Here is a 26,024-nt window from a genome sequence, read left to right as displayed (position 1 = left end):
CATAAAATTTAGCATCTTAACCATTAAAATATTCTTATTATTTTTAATTGTTGTAAATGCATCTAACATGAAATTTACTGTCTTAACCATTTTTAAGTGTAAAGTTCAGTTGTGTAAAGTACATTCACATTGTTGTGCAACCAGTCTGCAGAACCTTCATCTTGCGAAACTGAAACTCTACCCACTGAAATTCGCTATTTACCCCTCCCCCCGCCCCTGACAACCGCCATTCTACTTTCTGTCTCTATGAGTTTGACTACCCTAGATACCTCATAGAAGTAATACTTTGTCTTTTTAAAAATTTTTTTTTATTTAGAAAGATTAGCCCTGAGCTAACTACTGCTAATCCTTCTCTTTTTACTGAGGAAGACTGGCCCTGAGCTAACATCCATGCCCATCTTCCTCTACTTTGTACGTGGGACGCCTGCCACTGCATTGCTTATTGCCAAGCGGTACCATGTCCGCACCCAGGATCCCAACCGGCAAACCCCGGGGCGCCAAGAAGCGGAACGTGCGAACTTAACTGCTGCACCACCGGGCCAGCGCCTACTTTGTCTTTTTGTCACTGGCTTATTTTACTTAGCATAATGTCCTCAAAGTTCATCCAGGTTGTCACATATGGCAGGATTTCCTTAGTTTTGGGGGCTGAACAATATTCAATTGTATACATATGCCACATTTTCTTTATCCATTCATTCATCAATGGGCACTTGGGTTACTTCTACTTTTTAGCTCTTGTGAATGATGCTGCTGTGAACATGGTGTCCAAATATCTCTTTGAGACCCTGCTTTCCTTTCTTTTGGGTATATACTCAGCAGTGGAGTTGCTGGGTCGTATGGCAATTCTATTTTTGATTTTCTGAGGAACTACCAGACTGTTTTCCACATCAGCTGCACCATTTTACATCCCCACAGTTGCCCACTTTGAGTGTGATTTATGGGCTTCTTCCCTACTTGTCCTCAAGGCTTCCTCCCTGAGGGCTGCAGCAGTGACTTGCATTTCTCTCCGCTCCCCCGCTCAACCTGGAGTACCCACCTGGGCTTAGCCTGCTGTGGGTGCCCTGTGGTCTTGGACCAGATGGGTAGGCAGGAGGGAGGGGGTCCACCCATCTGGAAAGTTCCATTGCAGAGGAAGCTTTGTGTCCTCCACCTCTGCGTCCAGGGCCCAGGGCTCCAAGGGCAGGGCTTCTTGGAAGGGTGGCTGTCTGGGATGTGATGAGTCATCTCTGACTGAAGAGGCTGGACCAGCTTGGGTGTTGAGCCCGGGGCTGTGCCAGGATCGGCCTCCAAACCGAAAGTGTGGAGTTAATGAAAAAGCAAGCGCTCATCTTGAAAGGGGCCCTCCCTTGGCTTGTAGAGCTGGGTCTTTTCACAGAAAGGCTTCTCTGCTGGTGGGAATCCTGTGCAGTGCTTGGAGCTTCCTGGCAGCCCCTGGCTTCCTGCCCACTCTCGGGGCTGTGTTACAACTACTGGGAGGGGGTCCTTTGAGGGCCGAGCTCAGAAGCACCCTGTCTCCATCTTGGATCTAGTGTTGTGGCTGGCCCCTGGTGCAGAAATGCTCATGGGGCAGACGGTGAAGGAACCCAGGGGTTGGAGACCCCGGTAGGTTTCTTCTGATCAGATGTTTGTGGACAGGCAAATGGACCTTCATGTGAATCAAAGAGAAAATAAGGTAACGAAGCCCCCTTTTATGGGCAGAACTGGGTGCCTAGACTGTGACCCTCATGAGGAAAAGCCATTGCCAGCTACCGGAAGCTCTTCAGCCTTGGGTATGTTGGGACCACCCCAATGAGTGTAGCTTCTCTACTTTGATCTTTTAGTTCTCCAGAATCATAACTGCTTCCTTTAAAAAAAGACATTATATCTACTATTTTTAGATACATTTTTATACAGCGAGGTACACAGATCTTAAGTGTATAATTTGATGAGTTGGACAAGTGTAAATACCCATGTAACCAACGCCCCAATAAAGACAAAGAACATTTCCATCACCCCGGAAAGTCGCCTCAGGCCCTTTCCCAGTTGATCCTCTCCCCACCCCGACCCCAGGCGATGACGGGTTGGTTTCTATTAATAATTGCAATTTTGCCCTTTTTTGAATGTCATGTGACTGAAGTCATACAGCATGTACTTTTTGATGTCTGGCTGCTGCTGCACAGCATAATTTCTGAGAGAGTCGTCCACGTCGCCTGTATATCAAGAGTTTGTCCTTTGGCTTATTTTTGAGTAGTATTCCATTGCATAAATGTACCACAGGTTGTTTATGAATTCTGCAAGAACCGTTTTTTAAATGGAGAGGGAGAAACCCCACTGGGCTGTGCACGCAGCATGAGTGAGTGCCCGCGTTCGTCTATGCGTCTGTCCACTCGCTCACCGAACACCAGGCCCTGCTGTCGCTGAGTGCGAAGATCAGTCAGACGTGGGCAGACAGGTGGTTTCAACACAGGAAAAAGGCACACGCAAAGGAGACGCATCTAAAACGTTCTGCTGGTTCTGAGGTCAGGAGGCTGAAGGCTTCAGAGAGCAGGTGGTTTTGCTGGGAGCTTTCAAGAAGGACCCGATTCAGGATTCTCAGAGAAGCATGGTGGAGGGCCCCTGCTGGGAGCAGAGGGAACAAGTGAAGCACGACACGGCAGAGACCCCACAGACGCTAAAGCCACCGGTTTGCAGTGGCCAGCTCGCTGGAGGCTTGGGGCTGGCTGAACCTGCCAGGCAGCTGGCATTGTCCATCCCAGTTCTGGGCCCAGAGGTGGGGCAGGAGGGAACCCGGCCAGCAGCACATCTCTTAGGGGCCACAGGGCAGCCGTGTCAAAACTAGTCCGCTCTGTGTCTTCTGGAGTTGGCCGTGTCCTCCTGCCATCCACAGTTGGTCTCCCAGGCCAGGCCTCTGAACAGTTTGTGTGTTTGTCCTGCCTTCTTGCAGGGTGCACAGGCCACGAGTCTGGGTCAGCGGTGAGCAGCAGGGCCTGCCTTCTCCTGCCTGCCTTCTGCGTCTCCTCCGGTGCCCCTTCCATGCCTCCTCCCCCCTTTATCCTCTTGGGTGAGGAGCTCTTCCCTCTCGGTCATGAGTCATTTGGCAGGAGCCACGTTGACACTCACTGAACGGGTAACTGAGTCTCTGTGTTGAGCAAGGGCCTTCACATTCTGTGCCTGTCCTCCCCCAGGCCGAGGCACCCTGAGCTTTGGACCTGTTCACACCCTAGCCTGGCAGAGGGCAAGGTCACTGAAGCTGTATGAGTTGGAATCCAGCCAAGGAAAACAGTAATTCCTTCCCTGTGTTTGCAGAGCCCTTTGTACTCTGTCAGACGTGCTCAGGCTTGCTGTTCTTCAGCCCATGAGCTGCTGCTTGTCGAGTGTCTACTGTGTGCCAGGTGGTAGAGGGGTGACATGATAAAGTGGGTGTCTGTAAGGAGCCTACAGTCTGGCTGGGTGAACGTGTGAACAAATAAGTATAAGAAATGTTTGGGCAGGAGTACTATGGACTGGGGCGCTCCATACACGAGGTGGCACTCAGGCAGAAGGGGAGTGGTAATTTGGGGTGGACTTGGCGGGGGTGCATTCCAGGCAGCAGGAGCAACTTGAACAAGGTCAGCAGTTGGGAGCGGGAGGTTGGGGGTACGTGGGACAGGTGTGGAGTCTTAGTCAGCTCGGGCTCTATAGCAAAGTACCATACACTGGGGGGCTTATAAATAGCAGAAACTGTTTCTTACAGTTCTAGAGGCTGGAAGTCCAAGATCAAGGCACCAGCATTGTTGGGTTCTGGTGAGGGTCCCTTCCAGGTTGCAGACTGCCGACTTCTCCCTGTGTCCTCACATGGCAGAAGGGGTGAGGGATTTCTCTGGGCTCTTTTTGATAAGGGCATTAATTCTATTCATGAGGGCTCCACCCTCAAGACCTAATCACCTCCCAAAGGTCCCATCTCCTAATACCGTCACCTTGGGCACCAGATTTCCACATAAGGATTTTGGAGGGACACAAACATACAGTCTACAGCGTATGGTGGGAGACACGGCTGGAGAGGTGACAGGGGATGCATCTTGGAGGGCCTGGCGTGGAGCGTCAGGAGTTTGGACCTTACGCTATAGTGGTGGGGACCCCTGGAGGGTTTCTAGGGGTGGAGTTCTCGAGACATCACCCGGGGAGCCATGTGCAGGATGGGCTAGAGTGAGCCTGGAGGCAGAGAAACCTGTTAAGAGGCTGCTGTGTTCGTCCACTCAAGAGAGAAAGCCTGAAATGAGGGGGTCAGAGCGGGGAGGGGAGGGAGGTTTGAAATGATAAGGGCTTGGTCCTCAGTTGGACGCTGGGGCCACGGGGCAGGAAAGAGCTGAGGGGTCTGTTCTTATAGTTCCCTCAGTAAATTCGTTTTGAGCTCCTACTTCCTGTAAAGTCCTGTGTGAGGCACAAAGATGAGAGACCTGGGTTCTGCCTGGTGAGAACTGACCGCCCAGAAGGACAGCCCTCTCCGGTCAGGTCTGTGTGAGTGACAAGTGACAGAAACACGATTTAAACTGACCCAGAAAGCAGCTGGAGGGGGTGTTTATTGGCTCATGTGCTGGAAAATGTCAGTGGGTAGCACTTCAATGTCTTTAGGAAGCTGCCCTTTTCCATCATGGCTCATCTTTACTCTGTGTAGGCCTCATTTTTTTATTCCATGACTAAGAGTTTATTCAATCTTTTTCCTGTCTTAAAAAAAGATATAAAAATAGAGTTGTTTTTCTTTATAGCATTTGCTTCTAATAATTATAACAATGCTTTCCCTTCTTGGCTTCTTACGGCTTTTTTGGGTTTGGGGTATTTTTTGGCTTTAGAGTGATGCTTTTACTTTATTTTAATTAAAAAAATTTTTAATTGTAAAGAACACATAACATAAAAGGTTAACCATCTTAACCATTTTCAAGTGTACAGTTCAGTCGTGCCAACTGCATTCATATTGTGTAGCTTCATTTTTAATTTTTTTTTTGGTGAGGAAGATTGGCCCTGAGCTAACATCTGTGCCAGTCTTCCCCTATTTTGTATGTGGAATGCTGCCACAGCATGGCTTGATGAGCAGTGTGTAGGTCCACACCCAGGATCCGAACCTGCAAACCCTGGGCTGCTGAAGCAGAGTACACGAACTTAACCACAATACCACCGGGCCAGCCCTGTAGCTTCGTTTTAAGCCAGGCTTTCCCTAACATTTTCAGGCTGGCCTCTTACCGGCGTACCAAGCCCAGTGGAAAATGTAAAAGTTCTGGGCTTGGTTCTTCTTGGCCTAGTCCGGGCCATGTGCCTGCCCTGGAGGTAGAGCGGGGTCATCGCCCTCCGAACCATGCAGACTGAGACTACAGGAGGGGTGCTCAAAGGGAAGGTGAGGTGCTGCAGCTGAAAGAACGGGAAGTTGATGCTGGGGAGGCAGAATCAGCAGATGTCCACTTCAGGCAGATAAGACCTGCATGCAGATAACTCAGCTTACTGTTTGGTTCCACGGGAAGGGTGTGTATAAAATGCTGCATAACATGAGCATCTACTGTGTGCCAGGATTGTGGCCGTGCAAAAGGCTCACATTTTGCCCATATGGAGCTTTCTGCTACTGGGAGAGAAGAGCTGTGTTAAACCACCACTATATGATGTAGAGATGGTGAGCGCCTGGGGAATGAATGTTTTCTTCTAGCAACAGAAAGGGGGTCAAGAATGCTTCCCGGAGGAGCCGGCCTGGAAGCATAGGCGGGCGTTGGACATGAGGGCGCCACAGTGTGATTCCTCATGTGGGACATGGGTGCCCACTGTCCTCCCACCGCTTGATCCCCGCTGCCACTAATACCACCGTTGCTTGGCCTCCTCCTTCCCTTCCATGGACCTCTGCCTCCTGCTGGCTGCTCCAGAGTGTAGGTCTCCTCAGATGAGCCCACCCTGGGCCTGTGGGAAGGGCCTGAAATTGGGGGGCCTGAGCAGGGCAGGTCTGAGATGCTCTCCTCCCCCTGCAGGCCTCTCCCTGGAACGCCTACCCAACTCCATCGCTTCCCGCCACCGCCTGACCGAGAGGGAGGAGGAGGTGATCGCCTGCTTCGAGAGGGCCTCCTGGATCGCTCAGGTGTTCCTGCAGGAGCTGGAGAAGGTGAGCTGGGCATCGCAGCGCCGTGTTCATAGCTGCCCTCTGTTGAGCACCGTATCTACGGGCCCCCACTAAGCCCCTAGGTGACCCTTGTGCAGATTAGAGAAAGGCTCCCCCATCCCTCCAAACACGTTCTATCTGTGGTTTGGAAAACACCTTATAGTATGCTGATTCTGTTAGAACGAGACCCTCTCCTGCCAGAAAATAGTTTTAATAAACAGATGAGTGCACGCCATCTGTGAGGGACCGGAAACCTCCTTGGTAAGCTCAGCTTGTACGACCAAATGTGACAGTGTTGTTTGTATCTGTTCACCTGTTTGCTCCTCACAGCGACTCTGTGAAATAGGTATTGTGTTTATCCCTGTTGAATAGATGAGGTTTAGAAAGGTGAAACCGGTGCTCACCACCCTCCCTTGGGGGGAGGGTGCAGTGGGGCTGCTCCTTGCACTTAGACACCCTTCCCTGCTCTTGGATGTCCCGGAAGCCCCCTGCTGGACGCCCTAGGGGAGCTGAGGTCTTGGGACCCATTCTCCCAGCCTTTCAGAGGCCAACGAAGAGCCAGCCAGCAGGGGTCTGGGAATTCTCTGGCCTCCTCATCTCCCAGCTCCCCTCGGGGGGCCTGTGTGCACCGTCTGCCCGACAGCAGTTTCAGGTGTCAGCAGCGTACTGTGATGGTGCCCCAGTTCTTCCCTTCTGGGGGCTCTTAGTTCAATGCGGGGAGCACAGGCAGCCATTTCCACAGAGTACTGCTGATAGTTCCTGAGCGCCTGCTTCGGGGGCAGCTCTGCGCTGAGTACTTTCGGTCATTCTCTCGTTCACCCCTCACACGACCGGCTGCAACAGGCACTGTTGAGGTTCCCATTTTACAAGCAAGGAAACTCAGGTTTGGCGAGGAGTTACAAAGCTTCCCAGAATTCAGACAGTGAGTGAGTGGCATTGGTGGGATTTGAACCCTGGGAGTGTGGCTCTGATTACTTGTGGGGGAGAACCTGGGAGTGGTCTTAGGCGTTCTGTTTAGTAGATGTTTAATAGCTGTTAGACGGCAGGGCAGGGCAGGGCAGAGTTAGGGGCTATGGCAGAGCGGATTAGGATTGGTGTCCTGAGCGGGGAGGTAGTCGTGAGCTTAGAGACAGAGCCCAGGAGATGAATGCTGGGATGTCGGCCTCACGCCTGTTTCTGTGAAGGGCCGTTTCGGATTCCTCCTCAGGCCGGGCCAGTTCCCCTAAAGCAGGGGTTCTCAACCACAGCACTGTCGACATTTGGGGCCAGATAATTGTTTGTTGTGGGGCTGCCCTGTGTATTGTAAAATGTTCAGCAGCATCCCTGACCCCTTCCCACTACATGACAGCAGCCCCTTCCTCCCAATTGTGACAACCAAAAATGCCTCCAGATAGTGCCAGTGTCCCTGGAGGGCAAGATTGCCCTGTGTTGAGAGTCACTGCCCTGGAGTCCCTCTGCTGGGGTGGATTCAAGTGGACTGGAGACGTGATGGAGGGGCTCAGCGAAAACAGAACTTGAGTTCATTCTCAGGTCCACATGGAGACCTGACGGGGTTAAGTTGACCTCCGCCAGGATCACGTGGATCACTGCAAGGTGGCAGTGTTTTAGGAGCTCTTCACATTTGAATTGCATGTGGTTTGGAGGAAAGTTTCATGAAAAAGTTAGCCTCCCATTCAGCTAGAAGCCTTGGCTTTGGACTCTTAAAAGGGGGTTAGAGTGATGAGCTGTAGTGATGTCCGGGGCTGGAACCAATGCCAGTGGCAGTGGGCAGACAAATGGTCCCCGAGAGCTGGTTATCTCGGGTGGAGGGAGGGTAGGCCATGGAATCCTGTGCATTCTCAGAAATGCTGTGTCTCCCTCCTAAGACCCAGCCCCAACCTCTGAGGAACTAAGAACCTCTCTCAAGTCTGCTTCAATTTCCAAAAGATAAGGTAGATGGCTCATTGGTTTTTTTGTTGGATCAGAGAAGGGAGATGGCACAGTAAAGGCAGGCTATTGTGGTGGGGCTGGGAGACCCTCTTAGAGCTGACGCTTAAGGATAGCTCAGTTAATAATGTAATTGTTCCTCAGCTTTTTCTGGAACCAGGGGTCCCGGCATTGGGATGTTCAATGTTTCGTGGTCCTATGACAGGGGCAGTGCAGTGCCTAGCCTCTGGTAGACATTCAAGTGTTTGTTGAATGAGTGAACCAATAAGTACTAGAAACAGCCTAGAATCTGCAGCTGGCCAGACTTGAGTTTGAGGTCCAGGTGCACACCAGCTTTGTGACACAGGCACTGTCTGAGCCTCAGTTTCCTCATCTACAAAATGCAGACAAACCAACCTTGGAGGGCTGCTGTGACCTTCCAGCTTTTGGCTGGGGAGAGTGCTTTAGACATATTTTAGTTAAAGCAAGTTAAGTTGACTTTGGTCTAAGGATTGCCCCACGGGTCCCTGAGGTGGCTGGGGACTTGGGGGGTTGATGGGGTCGCTCCCTCTGCCTGGGCTGACCCTCACCCCGGCCCCATGCCTCGGGATGTTGAGACAGTGGCTCTCTCTGTGTTCCCCTTCCCAGATAACAAATAACACGACATCACGGCATCTGAAGGGCTCTCACCCGCTTGACTATGAGCTCACCTACTTCCTGGAAGCCGCCCTCCAGAGCGCTTATGTGACAAACCTGAAGAAGGGGTAGGTCGCTGGCGGCCAGGCGGGACCTGGACGTTTCTCTCTGGGCTGGGGTGCTGTGACGTGGGCTGTGTTAGGTCTGGCCTCCCTCTTCTCTGGCCTGCGTGTGTGCGTGCGCGCCCTCTCAGGACCCATGGGTGCTGGCTGGTTCACGTCTTGTCAGACCAAGGTGTGCCCAGGCGCTCTCCGAGGGAGGGGCCGAGCTTCAGGAAGCTGCCGAGGGAGCACCGCTGAGAAGAGGAGTGAGAGCGGTTATCTTTAGAAGGGAGAGGTCTGGGAGCCCAGGGGATGATGTGGAAAGAGGAAGGACAGGGAGCAGGCCGTGGGTGCTGGTCTGGGGGTCGTCACTGTCACTCAGGCCTTGGGTAAAGTCATTTCACTTCCTGGAGCCTCATTCTCCCCAAAAATCAAATGGAAAAGGCATTTCCTGCTTATCCCAACTTTCAAGGAGCAATGAGATGCAAGGGGAAGTGATGTGAAAATAAAGGGCTGGCCTCATGTTGGAGGAGCGACTGTCCCTGCCGACAAGGTGGCAGAAAGCTCGTATTCCGATGCGTTGACTGGAGGGTCCTGCGAATACTCGCCTCCTTCAGACCCAAAAACCATGGTGCCCGGAACCCCTTCCTTACTCTTTAGCTCCTTGGAGTTAAGCAGGGCACCCTCCCTCTGTGAAGAGTGCAGGGCATGCTTCCAGCTGGGCAGGAGGGGGTGGTGGTACGGGCACTGGGCCTGGAGTGGGCCTCATGGGGGGTGTGGTGAGGCAGGGAGAAGCCACACAATCAGGAGGGCGCGTTGCAGGCAACCATGGCTCTTAGGTGGTCCCGCAGTGGTCAGTCCTGCCTGCCAGGAAGGCCTCTACCAGTCCAGAGACTAGCAGGTGGGGGCTGGGGATTCCTGTGCCCCATCGGCTGCCACCTCGGTGTCATTACCCCCTCTGCAGACACTGTGGGCTGGGGCCATGAGGACATCCTGGGCAAGCGGAGGGACTCCCATGTGCTGAGTGCAGCCAGTCACTTGGAGCCTTGGCACATCTGTCACTCACTCCAGCCTCCCAGGTGGCAGTGGGTCAGCCAAACAGGTATTACCTCCTCCTCACAGGTGAGGAAACAGGTTCAGGATCATGGAGCTTTCTTTGCTCTGATGGACCAGAGTCCCTTGAAGCCCAAATTTCATTTTTGGTATAATTTGTTTTGTTAAATTTCACTTTATTCTTTAATTTTTTATTTTAAGGTATGCTTTTTTGTTCTTTTGGTAAAGAAGATTGGCCCTGAGCGAACATCTGTTGCTAATCTTCCTCTTTTTTTTTTCTTTTTCTCCCCAAAGCCTCAGTACTAGCACCCACAGTTGTGTATCTTGGTTGTAAGTCAGTCCTTCTAGTTCTTCTGTGTGGGATGCTGCCTCAGCATGACTTGAGCGGTGTGTAGGTCTGTGCTCGGGATCTGAACCAGCAAACCTCGGGCCACTGAAGCAGAGTATGCAGACTTAACCACTCCGCCACGGGGCCAGCCCTTCATTCCTTTAATTTAACATTCTTTTTTTGAATAGGCGATTCTTGCACATGGTACCAAATTAAAAAGGTACGAAAGAATAGACAGTATAGAGTTTCCCTTCTGCCTCCATCGCCCACCTCCTGGTTCCTCTGTAGTCAGCGTCACTAGTCTCCTATATCATCCTAAGATAATCAGCAGTATACACAAGCAATTATATGCATATATTATTTTCCTCCTTTTTTCTACACATATTCTTCCCCTTTCCTTTTTTTATTTAGAATACGTCTCTTGGAGATTATTCCACACCAGAGCTGCCTTTCCTTTACAGCACTGCGTAATATTCCGTAGTATCCTGTGGCACAGTTGTTGTTTAATTTGTTTACTCAGTTCTCAACCGATAGACAGTTAGGTCTTTTCCAGACTCGAGCTCTTTTCAGTGGCCCTGAGTCCAGAAGAGAACCATGCCTGTGTGTTGTTTCACAGTGGGAGTCTGTAGGGTGATTCCCTAGACAGGGAAGTTCTGGGTCAAAAGCTTGTTTTGATGGAGATGGCCAACTTGGGTCTTGTAGAGGCTGTGCCAACTTCTGTTCCACCAGGATGTGAGAGAGGCTGCTTCATAAACCCTCGCAACACAGTGCAAGTGTTTTGATGTTTTATCCATCTTGATTGGTCAAATATGACATCTCAGTGTCATTTTAAATTTGCATTTTTCTCAAGAGTGAGGTTAATATATTTTCATGTTTTAAGAACAGTTTGCGCCTTTAAAAAATATATAATTTATTGATCCCTTCCCCCTCCCAGTTTACATAAATAATGTAATAGTAATGTTTATAGTAGAAACTTTGGAAAATACGTACAAATATAAAATAGGAAAATAAAAATCACACATTCAATTTTTATATCAAGGTTTGGCAAATTCTGACTTGGCCAGTGGCCTGCTTTTGTAAATAAAATTTTCTTGGAACACAGCTTGCCCACTCATTTAGGTATCATCTATTTTTACAACTGCTTCAGAGCAAACTGCAGAGTTATGTGACTCTAAGCCCAAAATGTTTACGATCTGGTCCTTTACAGAAAAAAATTAGATACCCTGTGCTCTAGATAATTTCGATGTATCTTTGATGTTTTTCTATGTAAAGATATACAGGTGTATTTTTTCCTTTCTTTTTTAAACAGCAACAATAAATAGTATCCTGTAAGGATGCTGCTTGGCAGCCTGCTCGTTCTGCTCAGGGCTGGGCTGTGAGCCTCTTGCCTGTTCCTGCTCATCTCTCTTCCCCATGATGGTGCCTCTCCTGCAGGTTGGCTCAGGGCTAGGTGGGTCCTATGATGGGGACATTGGCCTTGAGCTGAGCCCTGAGGAAGGGGAGATTCCCAGAGGAAGGAGGAGTCTGGGAGAGGAGGACAAGGTAGGAGGAGGCCCAGGTTCTAGGATGAGCATCTGCAGGAGGGTCCATGGCCGAATAAGTTTGGGCAACAGTTGGTTAAAGACTCCCCCCCTCCAGAACAGGAACTCGAAGGAGCGTGAATGAAAGTAGTGCATTTCCAGGAGGAGGCAAAGGCATATAAAGTTTCTGATTTGGTTTGACGTGGAGCCCTTGTTTGGAGGTGGGTCTCTGAGGGACCACTTTTCGGGAACCAGTGCTCTGGGCCCCCGAGGGAAGCAGTTGGACTGGAACTCGAGGTTCTGGCCCAGGTGGCTTCTCCATCCAGCAGCCATCCCTGTCCAGCCAGCAGCCCTGTCCCATCAGAGCTCCATCTCTTTTGGGGTGTTGGAAGCCCTGAGCTTCCGTCCTCAACTGCCTGCAAGAGAGTGAGGTGGAGTTGCTTGTCCGGGATTCGGAGCACGCCATGGCGAGGCCACTCCCAGGAGGCAGAGGTGATGGAGATGGCTGTAGGTGGGCAGGCCCAGCTGTTAGAGGAGGTGGAGGCATTGCACACATGGTAAGAACAGGTGGAGGAAGGTCCCAGCCAGGAACAGGCTGTCTCCCTACTCTCTCCTCAGACTTGAACACCCACCACGGCGCCCGATTCATCACAGCTGCTTAGAAAATCGAAAGCGGGGGGTAGGGGGCTGGGGGGGCGGTGGCCTGGCAGTGTAGTGGTTAAGTTCGCACTCTCCAGTTTGGTGGCCCAGGGTTCGCTGGTTCAGATCCTGGGTGCAGACCGACACACCGCTCATCAAGCCATGAGGTGGCGGCGTCCCACATAGCTGAACTAGAAAGACTTAAACTAGGATATACAACTATGTACTGGGAATTTAGGGAAGAAAAAATAAAAGAGGAAGACTGGCAACAGGTGTTAGTTCAGGGCGATCTTAAAAAGAAAAGTTTCTTTGGTTGAAAAAAAAAGAAAATGAAAGGCATTATTATCATTTATTTCTATTTTTTGTGGCAGTCCACAGTTGGACAGGCTGCTGGTCCAAGCTTGAACTTGATACCTTTTGTTTTGTTTCCTTCTTTATTTCTCAAGTGCTGGGCCAAGGAGGCACTGGTGTCCTTGTTTGGGACATGTGGATCGAGACGCCCAGAGAGCCCAGGTGGCTCACCCCACAAAAGTGGGGCTGGCTCTGGAGCCCGGGCTCCCCAGGCCACCCTGTGGCCATAGAGGGGGGGCCTGGGGGATGTCACAGGGACTCTGGGGAGCATCCTGCCTGTGCTCCAGTTCCACCATCTGCTTTTTTTTGTTCTTTTTCGGTTGCTGAACTTCAGTTTCAGAGAGACGGTGGCCCAGCGGGCTGGTTCCTGTTTTTGTTGGTGAGGCAGCTGCCACCAGGCTGCTGCTCTCTAGCCGGTGACTGCCCTTGCCTTGGCTCTGCCCCCTCCCCCTGGGGAACCCCTCCATCTGCAGTTGTGAGCTCTCTGGGATGAATGAGGGTCCTGAAGAGATGCCAGCCTCAGCCGCTGCCTGCAGAGGTTAGAAGGAGGGGCAAGGCTTGTTCCCCAGAGGCTCGTCCACACCGTGAAGCCCAGGGTGAACCTGCGGAAGCTGAGCCTCTGCAGCAGGGGTCGGCCGCACCCTGTCTGTGCAAATAAAGTTTTATTGGAACAGAGCTGCACCTGTTCTCACCCAGAGAGCTGAGTAGTTGTGACTGAGACCATGTACGGCAAATCCTAAAATATTTACTCTTTAGCCCTTTACAGAAGAGTTTGCTGACGCCCGCTCTGTGTTTAAGAAGTCCTCCCTCCCAACCTCTTGTAGGAGAGGAGGTGCTCTCCTTCTGTGTGGGAGCCCGTGGAGTAGATTTTGTGGGAAGGGGACAATTCTAATTTCAGTGCTCCGTCCCCTTCATTCATTTATTTAACTAATACTGTACTAATAGGTGCCGCTTAAAAGTGCTGAATTTGTGCCAGGCACTTAAGTGCTTTGCTTGCACGTGTGTTTAGTCCTCCCAACAGCCCTCTGCAGTAGGTGCTGTTGTTAGTTAGCATCCCCATTTTACAGATGGGGAGCTGAGGCACAGAGAACATAAGTGACTTGTTCTGGGTGGAGCCAGGATTATGTGTACAGGTCCCATCTGATGCTGTTGACCACTAGGCTACATTGCCTACAACCCTGTTCCACATCTCCAAATGCTCCCAGCCTAGCATTTGTTCGCCTGAGTGTGGAAGGGCAGCCTGTGCAGCCTGCAAGGCGTGTGGGAGAAGGATGGGCCCTGGTGACGTTGGGGCTGATCCTTGGTGTGAGTGTGCTTGTGCGTCATAAGCGCTTTGAAGAATTCGTAGGTGCCCTCACCGCCTGGAGGCCATGAGGGCAGGGCCTGGGAGTGGGAGGCCACTCAGCGACCCTGAGCAAGTTCTTCCTCTGCCCCTGCTCTGTAACAGGAGGCTCTGTTTGTCCTGCATGGCAGATGGGGGAGGGGACGGTGAGGGTCCAAGGAGAGGGAGGGAATGCAGAGACACTTGAGTACAGAACTCAGCACGGGAGACGTTGCTGTGAACTCCCTCTCCACTGAGCTCCCCCTACCTCCACCCCTCAGGGCTGTCTGCTCCCTTCCCCACACATTTTCTGCAGGTGCGATGAAGCTAAGGTGAACGTCAAGGACAGCCAGGAGGGAAGGAGGGAGATGACCAGTGGTTATTGAGCACCTGCTGTGTGCCGGGCTGGACCACGTGCTCAGTGCACAATGCTATGCAAAGGAGGTCGTGGGACCCCAATTCACTAGCGAGGGGACGAGGCTCAAAGAGGTTGAGTAACTTGCCAGACCTCATCCGCTGGGATTCCAGCTTCAGATCTGAGTGGCCTGGAAACCCATGCCGTTTCCAATTTTCGGAGTATAGAAGGGCAGCTTGGGCAGCCTGTGGGGTGTTAGAGAAGGACAGGGCCCCGATGTGGTTGGGCTGATCCTTGGTGTGCTGACTCAGGGCACTCTTTGTCCCTCTGTGACAAGTCACCATTCTCACAGGGGGGCTCCTCTTCCTGAAGCTGGTCCCACTTCCCCCCAGAGGGGGCCTTTCTCCTCCCCTGTCTGCATTCTGCACACTCAGGCTGTGTATGTGTGTGTGTGTGTGTGTATGGTGGTGGTGCCAATGGTGGGCAGAGGCATTAACCGGCCATCACCCCTCCGGGAAAGCCCAAGTAATTTCAGTTACTTTTCTGTTCCTCTCACTCTGCTCCCCTCCCTTCATCCTCTTTTCCTCCTGAAGCCAGGATGCTGACTCCTCTCCCCGCCTCCCCGCCTGGCCTCCCAGATAGAGAGGAATGGAAATTGAATCATCATTTCTTTCCAAGCAAACGGCCCAAACATTTGAAAGCCTCAGTGTGAGCAGCAGTCCCAGCACACGTGGCAGCCACTCAGCCCCTCTCTCGGTTCCCTGTGGCCACATCCAGCCCAGAGGTGGCCCCGGCTGTGACAGATATGTAAAGCAGGGCTATAGCCCTGTGTGCCTGGTTGGGCTTTAAACAGTTTCTTTACACCTTTCCTCTTAATAGTAGCTAATATTTGTTGAATACTTGCTGGGTGCCAGGCGGAATGCTAATGCCTTTACATGTAATCCTGTGGAGTAGGAACCAACATTCTCATTTTACTGAAGAACTTGCCCAAAGTCACAGGGCTAACAGGTACTATGGCCAGCAAACCTGTGCTGAACTGGGTCTGTCAAGCCCCACAGCCCGAGGTCATGCTCATTGCACAGTCCCGGGCCCACTGTACACCCGCCCACAGTGGGTCCCTGTCAATGAGTTCTTGTCATTACACATTATGTCTTCAGGTCAGAGTTACATCTTCCTAGGTGAATCACCAGTTCCAGTATTTTTCTTGTACATTTGTGGTTAGAAAGTTAAACAATATATAAAGTCACCTTAGGCCAGGGTTTTTCAACCTCAGCACTGTTGACATTTTGAGACAGACACCCTTCGTTGTGGGGGCCTGTCCTGTACCTCGTAGGTTTTAGCGACTTCCCTGGCCTCCATCCTCTAGATGCCAGTAGCTCCTACTGCCCCCAAGTGTGACAACCAAAAGTGTCTCCAGACATTGACAAATGTCCTGGGGACCAAAATTGCCCCCAGTTGAGAACTGTTGTCTTAGCCTAAGATGTAAGAAGCAGATCAGGGGGACCTGACATCGGGTCGTCTTCCCTAGGACGGCTCTGAAAAGTCTTCTCAGAGCCCCGGAGCCATTTCCTGCTGGTTAAACTCACCACCACTCCCCTGGGCTCTTGGGGTGTTGGGGAAGAGGGAAACCCTCCCTCATGTTCAGAGGGGGAATGGGGCTGAGGTGAAACAGCCCGGAGAACAGCCCAGCACTTCCTTTCACTCTGAGAGCCCACTGTGAGCCAGGCGCCCCGCCCTGCTCCGGGGCTTGGAGCTGGGAACAGATGAGGTCCCTCCTTGTGGAGCTTACATCCCAGCAGACAGTGAAGGAGCCAAGTGTAGATGTTCAGACAGTATTCAGTGTAGGGAGGAAGGGAAGGCAGGGAGGTGGGGGTGCTGCCTGGGACAGGGTGGGCTCGCAGGAGACAGTTCATCCCAGAGTCCAGGTGGCGTGGAGCCAGGGGCTGAGGTGCTGTTCGGGTGTAAGAAGGGGTTCCTTAGGGCCCAGGGAATGGGGAGAGATGGTAGGACCTGCTTCCGGGCCAGAGTCTGAGAGCCAGAGCTCATGCCCGTGTGGGCCTGGGGTGGACCAGGCTCCAGAGGCGCCTGAGGAGCCCCTGCTGAGAATAGAGCGCTCTGCCCCTGGGGCCAGATGGCCACAAGCACTGCCTGCTTGCAGGGTCCAGCCTCATCTCTCCACTTGAGAATTTGACATGATTTAAGGGGTGTGGTGTTCTCCACTGTGTAAAGTGGGTGGCGTTTGCTTACTTCTGGACAGCTCTTCTCCTTTGCTTCTGAGCTTCAGTGAAGCCTGGGCCTCCCTCGTGCTGGCAAAGCCCGAAACCGCTGCCCACTTATTCATTCGGTGTGTCAAGGGGACATTAATTTTTTCCAGGGCCTTGCCCTATTGATCCAGCAGTGAATTCCCCCCGATGACTCCTGCCCCTTGCTCTGTGGCTGATGCCAGGGTTTCTGATTGACCTGGAACTGAAATTGCTAGCCTGAAAGGACGGTCAGGAATCGGGAGGCCCCCTCCCAAAGGGCAGGGGCCTGGGATGCCTGGGGTTTGCTCCCCCTGGCTGCCACCAGAGGGCAGCCACGGACTCTGGTCGGAGCCTCCACCCAGGCAGTTCATTGTGGAATGAATAAACCGCCATTTCTGACGTGTTCTTGGGTGGGCAATGGCAGCTGGGCCCGGGGTCCTGGCTGTGGAGGAGGGTTGGTTCTCCTTTGCACCAAGCAGCTCCAGGAGTAAGGCAGTAAGGGGAGCGGGGAGCAGGGAGTGATGCAATGCCGGGGAAGCTGACTGTCCCGTCGGTGGCCCTGACCTCACTGAGACTGAGTCTCTGGGCATCTCCCAAGAACAAGAATGTGAGCCGACTCGGCTCCTCCCCCTGGAGTGGGCAAGGGGCCATTTCTCTTTGGGGTGGTTTTTTCCTTTCCTCCTGCCCAGGCCTGGCAGAGCCCATTGCTGGCTCAGGGCTGGGAGTGAGCTTGGGCCACGTGTTTTGAACCAGGTGGGCTGTATGTTTTGGGCATAAAAAAAAAAATTCTTAATTACTAAAACAATATGTGCTCATTGTACCAAAACCAAACAATAGAGAAGGGAGCGTGTGTATCTCCTAAGGGAGTTTCCCAGGGCTTGGCAGCTTGTTCAGCCTTGTGAAAGCACTCTCCCTTTCTGCTCTGTGTGTGTGTGCACATGCCCTCTACCTTGCCAGCTTGGTGCCGAGTCGGGTAGGCAGCAAAGGCAGCCAGGTTGCAGGCGGCAATGCTGGGGGGGGCTCTGTTGAATGAGGAGGTGCCTTAGAAAACCCAGCCTGCTGTTTCGTATGACCTGTGGTGGGTGTGTTCACTCAGCAGTAATTTTGTCTTATCCTCAGCAGCCGCCCCGTATCTGCAGCGCTGGGGGAGGACAGGGGACAGGTTGCCTTAAGGGGGATTCAGGGGCCGGAATCACCCAGCAGCAAAGTCCAGGAGATCCTCCTGGTGGTCTGTGTCATGCTTTGGCACACAGGGAGACCTCTGAGGCCCATTAGGGCCCCTCCCAGCCTCTCTTAATGCACAGCCTTTATTTATTATTGGTACCTACTGCCCGTAGCACATGTTGTCCACCTCACTGGAAAGGAAAGATCCCCTTGCCTGGACATCCCCGGTGCCCCACAGGGGAAGTGTCACAGCCTTTTTCTGTGGCTGGGGGTGAAGAGGAAGAGCTTTAGTTTTTGAAACTGGTGACGTGGGTCTATGGCAGCAGCGGACAGCTTGATAACCATTTGAACTTCACCTGACCTTGACTCCTGATTCAACCCTCCAGCTGTTGGAATCTGCCAACTGGCTGTGCTCTTCTGGGTCTTTGACCGGAAACCTCTCATTCACATTTCGCAGTGCCAGCCCTGGAACGGGGACTTCTGGTCAGGGTTGTAGGCACCAGTGTCTGTTTAGGTTCCATTCAGCCATAAATTCCATGCAGTTTCTCATTCTCTGTTCAAGTCAAACCAAACCCCTCCCCCAGCAAAAAAAATGTCTTGAGCACTTACTGTGTACAGAACACTTTCTAAGCTCTGATTAAATCAAGAGTGTGGCCTAATTTAACAGACCTTCTGTGCAGAGCCATGAGTAAGATATTCATTCACTCATTCGGTCTCTTAGTTCGTTCCACCAGTGTCTATCAGATTCCTGTTGAGGACAAGGACTGCCGGCACTAGGCACTTTGTAAGGCCTTGGTCAGTTGAGTCCTGGGAGTCTTAGAGTTCAAATGGCCAGGAAAGAAACGTGTAGCCGTGCCAGGTCCCAAAACAGGTGTCTTTCTCTGGAGCCTTTTTAGTTAAAAGAGAGTAAAATTGGAACTCCTTGGTGCCTGCCGTAAGCCCACCTCCCCTTGGGTGATTGATGGCCTGGGCAGGCATGCCATCACAAAGTCTGCCAGGCTTTCATCTTCCCGTGGGAAATGGCGGTTTATTCATTCCACAATGACTTCTTGAGTGCCTTCTATATGCCCAGCATTGTGCTGGTACCTGGGTGAACAAAGCTGGCCTCACCAACCTCATTAGAAGCTGCGAGAACTGAATGAGCCGAAGCACTTTGACAAATCTCCATGGCTGCCAGCTGCTGACTAGGGGACCTGGGGAGCGTGCCACCTCCCTGCACATCCCACCTGGAGGCCTCCTGAGGCGAGCTGCTTTCCTTGACCCATCCTGGCTCGCACACCTCCTCGTTCTTTCTGCGCCTGGCCAGCCAGGCTGTACTTGAGTTGGAGTCAATGGCCTCCTGGCTTCTCCACACGCAGCCTGACTCTGGGCCAGGGTTTGTCTGAGGCCCTGTTTGAATATTGTTAACAGTGGCAGCTTTGCTCAGGAAGGTCAGTGTGAGAGACCAGAACAAAGAGATCTTTCAGCTGGCCTCTCACGGGGCTCGGAAAAGCCGTTAACTCTACCTGGCAGGGGCAGCCTTAGACCTGGGGCAGGATTGCTCAGGCTGGTGTGAGACACCCCGTCTGGTTTCCGTTTCCCAGGGGGGCAAGCTGAGGTAGAGGGGTGTTCCCAACATCTCAGAACAGGTCAGCTCCAGCTGGGACCCCGAATCTCTCCTTGTACAGCCCTGGACACTGGAACCTCTGTGTTGGTTTTTCTCTTTACGGGCATTCAATAAAAATTGAGATTTGCCCAAAAGATGCCTAAGGGTGATTATTTACTTTGCTAATGAATTCCTGGGAGCTTATTTAGTTACCAAAATCCCTTATAGATTTGAAAATAGTAAAAATACACAACTTTTTGGGCATAGGATCTTGTTAAAATGCAGTTCTGATTCCTTAATTGTGTGTGTGTATTGACGCAAGCAGGGTCTCTGAGAGTCTGCGCTTCTCCCAAGTCCCCAGGCGATGCTGGGGCTGCTGGGGTGGGAGGCTCTTCCAGAGTTGGTGGTGTAGAGACTTTGGGCAGAGAGAGGACAGTCTGTGTGCTGCAGTGGGAAGAAAGGCCACAGCCCCTCATGGCTGCAGCTTGGTTCCTGGTCCAGGCTGCCAGGGAGGAGGCTGGCAGGTAGCCCACAGAGTGGAAAGTCACCCATAGGTGCCGGGAGCCACCAGCTTCCTCTGGGCCATAGGGCCGTGGAGTAGCCCCGCCTCATCCTGTGGCCATTGGCCCAGCTGCTGCGGCAGAGCTCTGCTGCAGGTGAGTTCCCAGAGCCAGCCATTTCCTCTGCTGGGAGCCCATGCTGTCTGTGTCTTTTTCCTCTCTCCTGGAAGTGGCTGGTGCCGGGCTCTCCCCTCAGCTGGCTGGCCTATGGCCTATGGCCTGCTACCCAACTCTGGGTTCTTTTCTAAGGCGGGGCCTTCAGTGGGACTGAAGGGCCTCTGCTGCAGACTCTTCCTACTCAGGCTTGTGGGGCTCCCAGCCTGTCCCCAGGTGTGGTTTGTCTACTAGGGAATCCTGTTATTGCTAGTACTTTTTTTTTTTTTGGAAGATTAGCCCTGAGCTACCATCTGCTACCAATCTTTCTCTTTTCTTTCTTTCTTTCTTTTTTTTTTATTTTGCTGAGGAAGATTGGCCCTGAGTTAACATCCGTGCCTATCTTCCTCTTGAATCCTGTTCTTATGTCCCCTGTGGGGGTAGAGAATGATGGAAGAAGAAAGATGGGCACAAGGCTGAAGGATCCCCTCACAGACTTTGTCCCTCCCCCTACTCGTTAGCTCTTGACCTTCCATGTAAATAATGTGGCAAATTAAGGTAAATAATATGATCTTCAAGACCAGAATTAGAAGGGGAATGGAAAATAACTAATATTTAGTGAGCCTCTACTACACGCCTGGAGGTGCTTGGGGCTTCTTGTACATTTGTCTTCCTGACAGCACTATGAGCCAATGAGGAGTCCTCCTCCTACAGACGGGGAGACTAGGACTCAGAGACTGCCTTGCTTTCCAAGATGACAGATTTAGGATCTGTCTGCAAAGCTGGGGTTTCCGTGTCAGGTTGTCCCTGTGGAAGCTGGCTTCTTAGCATAGGAGAACTAGAAGACACAGGATCATCCAAACCAGTCATCTTGAGTGTCCGTTGGAACCTTCTGGAAATTTGAGAAATCCTGGATTGCTGGGCTCCACCCCAGAGTTTCTGATTCAACAGGTCTGGAGTGGGGGGCCTCAGGATTTGCATTTCTAGTAAGTTCCCAGGATGCTGATGCTGCTGGTCCAAGGACCACACTTTGAGAACCTTCTATCTAAACTATTGTTTCTCAGAGTGTGGGGTGAGTATCTCTAGTGATACACAGGGTGGTTTTCAGTGATATGCAGATAACTTTTTAAATGTACTTCTGTATTTAATATCTATTGGCAAAAAGAAAACCAGCACGCCGAATCCATAATCTCAGGTATTTTTGCTTGAGGTGAGATATCTACTGAAGTAAAAAGAGAGAAGATATAAAGAAAAGTATTACCTAAATAATAACACTGATGGTGTGCAGCTAGTAGCAAACATTGTAAATGTGGTGTGCAGATGACAGAAGTCTGGGAGACACTGATCCCAACTGAAGGCCTGATTTTATAGAGCAGGAGACCATGTGTGGCCCACAGAGGTGAGCCAGCCTCCCTGGCCATGTGCCCGTCAGTAGCAGTGCCCAGACTTGAACCGTCTCTAAGGGTGCTTTGGTGCCCTGTCTTGCTTGCCCCTCCCAGCTCTTCAGAAGCTCTGGGTAGACTAGGGAAGGTCGTTCTGGCTCTGACTCTGTCCCGGGAGTGTTTGTCTCCATTCTCAGCCCTACAAACAAGGGTCTGTGTTTATAATATTGGTAGTTTGCATGTCTGGGGCTTGCTTGTCTGAAACCAAAGGTTCCCAGAAGGCAGGGACTTGATCTACAAACCTGTCCTTTTACAGCTCCAGGTCCCAATGCCCTCAGGAGTCTGTTTTGTGCATGAATGTTGCAGGGTGGGCTCATGTGGCTTTCCTGTGGCCAGCTTTGGCTTTTCACTCTCTCTGATCTTTCATTTCTAAATTTACTGGCCCGGCAGCCTCTGCTTTCCCTTGTGTACTATAATCCGGGGAACCCCCAGAGCAAATAAGAAAGGCAGTCCTCTGACATTTGCCCAGCAGAAGCCGTGTGCCAGGAGCTGTGCTGGGGCTGAGCTTCAGGAACAAGTCAGGAGCCCTGCCCTCAGGGGGACACACAGAACCTGAGGGCTCAGCCTGTAAACAGGAAATGACCACACAGTGTCGTGCTTGCTTCAGAAGAGGAATTAACAGGGTATAAGAGCTACACGGTTAGTAGGGGTGGGCATGGGGAGGGGTCTGGGAAGGCTGCAAGGAGGAAGTGATGTTGGAAGGAGTTTTGAAGGATGAATAGGGGAAAGGCTGTTTAAGGCATGGGAGAAGCCTGTGCCAAGCTTTGACATAGGGAACTGTGGTGAGTTGTTCAGAAAGGACTTGAGTGGTGGGAGCTGAGATGGGAGGGAGGCAAGGGGCACATTCGCTAGCCCCAGGACACCCTACTGAGGGCCTAGACTGGATTCTGTAAGCCCTGGGGCCACCGACGATAAAGGGGCCGCCCTGGGGAGGAACAAGATGACTTTTGCATGTCGGGTAGACTCCTCAAGGGGCAGCGGGAGCAGTTTTTCAATCTGCAGGCCACAAGCCGTCAGTGGGTTACAAGGTCTGCTTAGAGGGCTGAGGGCTACAACCAGCATTTTAAAAAAGAGGAATAAGGGGAGACATCAAATAGAAAATATCAGAGTGGACTGCACGTAGTGAGATCAGTAATGCGTCAAGAAACTTCAGCTTTATATAAGGAGGGTGGATGTGTATACTGGGTTGCAGTGTCCAATGTATTTCTTACTATGGGTCACACTTTAAAAAGCTTGAAAACTACTTCAAGGTGCAGAGGGCTGACTGGAGGGGGGTGAGACTGTTATGTGGTCATCCAGGCCCAGTGATGCAGGCCCATCTAGGGCTCTGGTGGAAGGGACCAAGAGGTGAGGCTGGATTCTAGTCTTGACTAGATGTGGTAGATGCAGATGGAGAATTTGAGGCCGACTCAGGTCAGAAAGTCTGACCCCAGCCCAGGTCTGTTAAACCAAGATAACATCTTGTTTGAAATACTCAATCTTACTTCCCTTCTGGTGGAGACTGGAAGCCTGAGTTTCCGGGAGACGTTGCGGGGGAAGGATTCTTCTGTTCTTTGATCGGTGATGTCCTGGCCCTCTGAGGTCCTGGTGTTACAGCTCTGACCTTTCATTTCATTCCAATTATGGAATGTTTTCAAGTAAAAGTCAGACAGGCTTCTCCTAGTGTCTGCAGGTTAGATGAGGATGTCTTCGTGGGAACCAGGCTGGTAAAGACCCTGGTTCTGCTGTGTTCCCAATAGGAACATCGTGAAAGGCATGAGAGAGCTCCGGGAGGTCCTACGGACGGTGGAGACCAAAGCAACTCAGAACTTCAAAGTGGTAACACATGGGAGGCCCTAGGGCTGGGTGCTGGCTGTGGTTGGTTTATTCAGGGGTCGATTTCAGTGGGAGACAACGGAGGTCCCAGCAGGCAGCCCCTGCATCAGGGATGGCAATGTACTGCATGCAAGCTTCTACTCTGCCCATCCATGCTTGTGGCAGACATTGTTAATCAGTCTCAGCATCTTTCCCACTAAGCCTAGGAAGCATCCTCAGCGTCTTTCTCATCACAGCCCTGCAGACAGCCCCTAGCGTTAGATCATGTTGAATACTACAGCCATCCTTTCCTAGCAAAGTGGTGTGCTCCTTCTTAGGGATTCGTTTATGATCTTAGTAAATACCCTTGACTCTGCTTTCCTGCCCTGATTCAGGCCTGCCTTCTTAGGCTTTCATTCACCCCCAATCAGAGCCACAGCTGCTTCTCAGTCTACAATATTCGGTCAAATATCAGAAAGATACCTGGTAGAGAGCTGCCTGTGCCTGTGGCTTGGTGCTCTGCAAGGGCCTCTGAATCCTCAGAGCTGTGCTGGGCTCCATGGGGTCAGAAGAAGGAGGAAAGGCACCTCTTGTCTGGGAGAGGGGAGAGGATAAAGGATTAAGTAGGAGCCATCAAAGGCCAACAGAAGGGGTTGGGTAGCCTCAGTGCTGGAGACATGGAGAAGCGAGGGGGCTCCTTGGGAGTGGGGTGGTGGGCCCCCTGGAGGGGCAGCACATTGCCAGGCAGGCAGACTAGGCTGGGTGGTGAGTGCAAGGCACTCTAGGCCATATCAGGGGAGAGCCGACGTGTGCCTGGGTCTGAGTTCCTCCCTCTCTGCCAGATGGCCGCCAAGCACCTGGCAGGGGTCCTGCTGCACTCCCTGAGCGAGGAGTGCTACTGGAGCCCCCTGTCCCACCCACTGCCTGAGTTCATGAGCAAGGAGGAGAATTCCTTCATCACGCAGGCCCTGCGGAAACCTCACCTCTACGAAGGAGACAAGTAAGTTCTGCCGGATCACGCCAGTCTCACGCCACACCCAGGGTTCCATCCTGCTGGGTCCCCTCTCTCTGCCCCGCGCTCTCCTCCAGCCACCACAGGTCACTGCTGGGCAGGCTCTTCGGTATCAACAGGAGCCAAATAGACTAGAGAAGGCAGGTCTCGGGGAGAGGGTTGCGGGGAGGATCCTGTAAGGGTTCCAAAGGCCACACAAATTATTTGGGGAGTACCTGCCTTCCTAATAGTCTTAATACACCTTCTCTCTTGTTAGTGCCAATAATTGAAGGTGGGGTCTGGGACGGGCCCAGCAGAGCTTCTTTCTCTCTCTTCCCTGCTCCTGGTCCCGCTGCTTCACTCAGCACTGGGTGCTGGAAGAGCCATTTCCTTCCCTGGAGCATCTGCAGTATTTCCGGCTTCCCACCCACCGCAGCCTTTCAGGCCCAAAACTCAGACACGATAATGAGCTGCAGGTGGTATCCAGTGCCTGTGAATTATGCAGAAGAGGGTCACCTTACCAGGGCTGGTGTGACTCCAGGGCAGAAGGGCCAGTGTGTCCGGTGCTGTGCTACTTCTTGAGGGCCCTGTGCTTGTGTCTTTCAGCCTCTACTGCCCGAAGGACAACATTGAGGAAGCCCTCCTGCTGCTGCTCATCAGTGAGTCAATGGTAAGCTCCAGGGCCTTCCTCCACCCTGTGGGGTAGGGCTGGGGCTCAGGCACAGGCCACTAGGTCCTCGTTGAGCTCAGCCTCCCAGGGATGTCCCTGAAGTCGGGTTCTCGGATTTGCTTCCCCGCAGAGGGGTGAGGCTCACTCATTAGGTTTGGGTCTGGTGCACAAGGCTGCATTTGGGGGTCTGGAGCCTGCTCCCAAAGGAATAGGGACTGAGCTAAGGAGTCCCCACCTACCTCTTCTGGGATTGCAAAAGGTGATATTAGCAAGCCAGTAGTATGCATTGAGCAGCGCTATGCCAGCTTCTGTGACTGATGTAAGGGAGTGGAGGGAGCGTGTGCTTTCAAGGCAGAAGGCCTGGATTCAGGTTCCGGCTCTACCACTCATTGGCTGAGGGCCCTGGGCAAATTGCCTAATCCCTTTGAGCCTCAGTTTCCTCACCTGTAAGATGAGAGTAACTCACAGAGGTAAGTGCCTGCAGAAGGAATTCACTCATTCACACAACTGTTTTGTGCCAGGCCATGTTCTGGATGCCAGAGACGCAGCAGCAGACAAAACAGAGATGAGTCCCTGCCGTTGTGGACCATACATTCTAGTGAGGGAGGTGGGCAATAAATTAACTAACTATGAAAATATCCTGGTGTCAGAGTTTGAGTGCCATGGAAAATAAAGCAGAGTGGGTAAGGTGTGCTGGAAAAAGCACGCATGGAATGCTCTTTAGATTTTTTCACAAGACCCATTTCCTCTGCCCTGAGATGAGGCACACACACACGTTCATGTACATACACACACGTGGGCTTTGGAGGATCAGTGAAGGAGGTGTGGTTGGGTGGTCCAGGAGGAGGTGAGATGCAGGATGGCTTCATCTGGTCTGAGGGCGATGGAGGAGGGGTAGGCAGGACAAGCAGAAACTAGGTGTGGGGGAGCTGTCCACATGGGGTGGTGTGGGGTGTCCTCTAACGGAAGGGCCCTTCAGAGCTTGTGAGCTGTGAACCCCCAGGTTGGAAATTAGGTTTTTTAAAACAAGGCATCTGGGAGCAGTGTGTGGAAGTGAAGGTTAAGAAACCAAGACCCCACGAGTTGGGTCCGTGAATAACTGGAAATGAGTATTCCTTTGGACACTTAGGACCATGTGATGCCAGGGCTTGTTTAGAGAACTTTGGTCAGTGGGTTACCTCT

At 52.0% G+C, this 26,024-nt stretch overlaps 1 protein-coding gene across 4 annotated transcripts in view; it reads left to right on the top strand.

Moving 5' to 3' along the window:
- The window catches only part of TTC7A (tetratricopeptide repeat domain 7A), a 121,028-nt gene that overhangs the window by 23,061 nt on the left and 71,943 nt on the right, over positions 1-26,024 (top strand). For 2 of the 4 annotated variants that reach the window (XM_014833136.3, XM_044772371.2), the window contains exons 4-8: positions 5,964-6,094; positions 8,645-8,760; positions 23,127-23,205; positions 24,024-24,181; positions 24,779-24,842. In XM_014833136.3, coding sequence (XP_014688622.1) covers positions 5,964-6,094; positions 8,645-8,760; positions 23,127-23,205; positions 24,024-24,181; positions 24,779-24,842 — 548 coding nt within the window. The other 2 variants (XM_070512142.1, XM_070512143.1) reach the window with 2 other exon arrangements.

The sequence above is a fragment of the Equus asinus genome, chromosome 6 (assembly GCF_041296235.1).
Source record: "Equus asinus isolate D_3611 breed Donkey chromosome 6, EquAss-T2T_v2, whole genome shotgun sequence".
Taxonomy (NCBI): Eukaryota; Metazoa; Chordata; class Mammalia; order Perissodactyla; family Equidae; genus Equus; species Equus asinus.
This window is presented reverse-complemented; position numbering and strand designations above follow the sequence as displayed.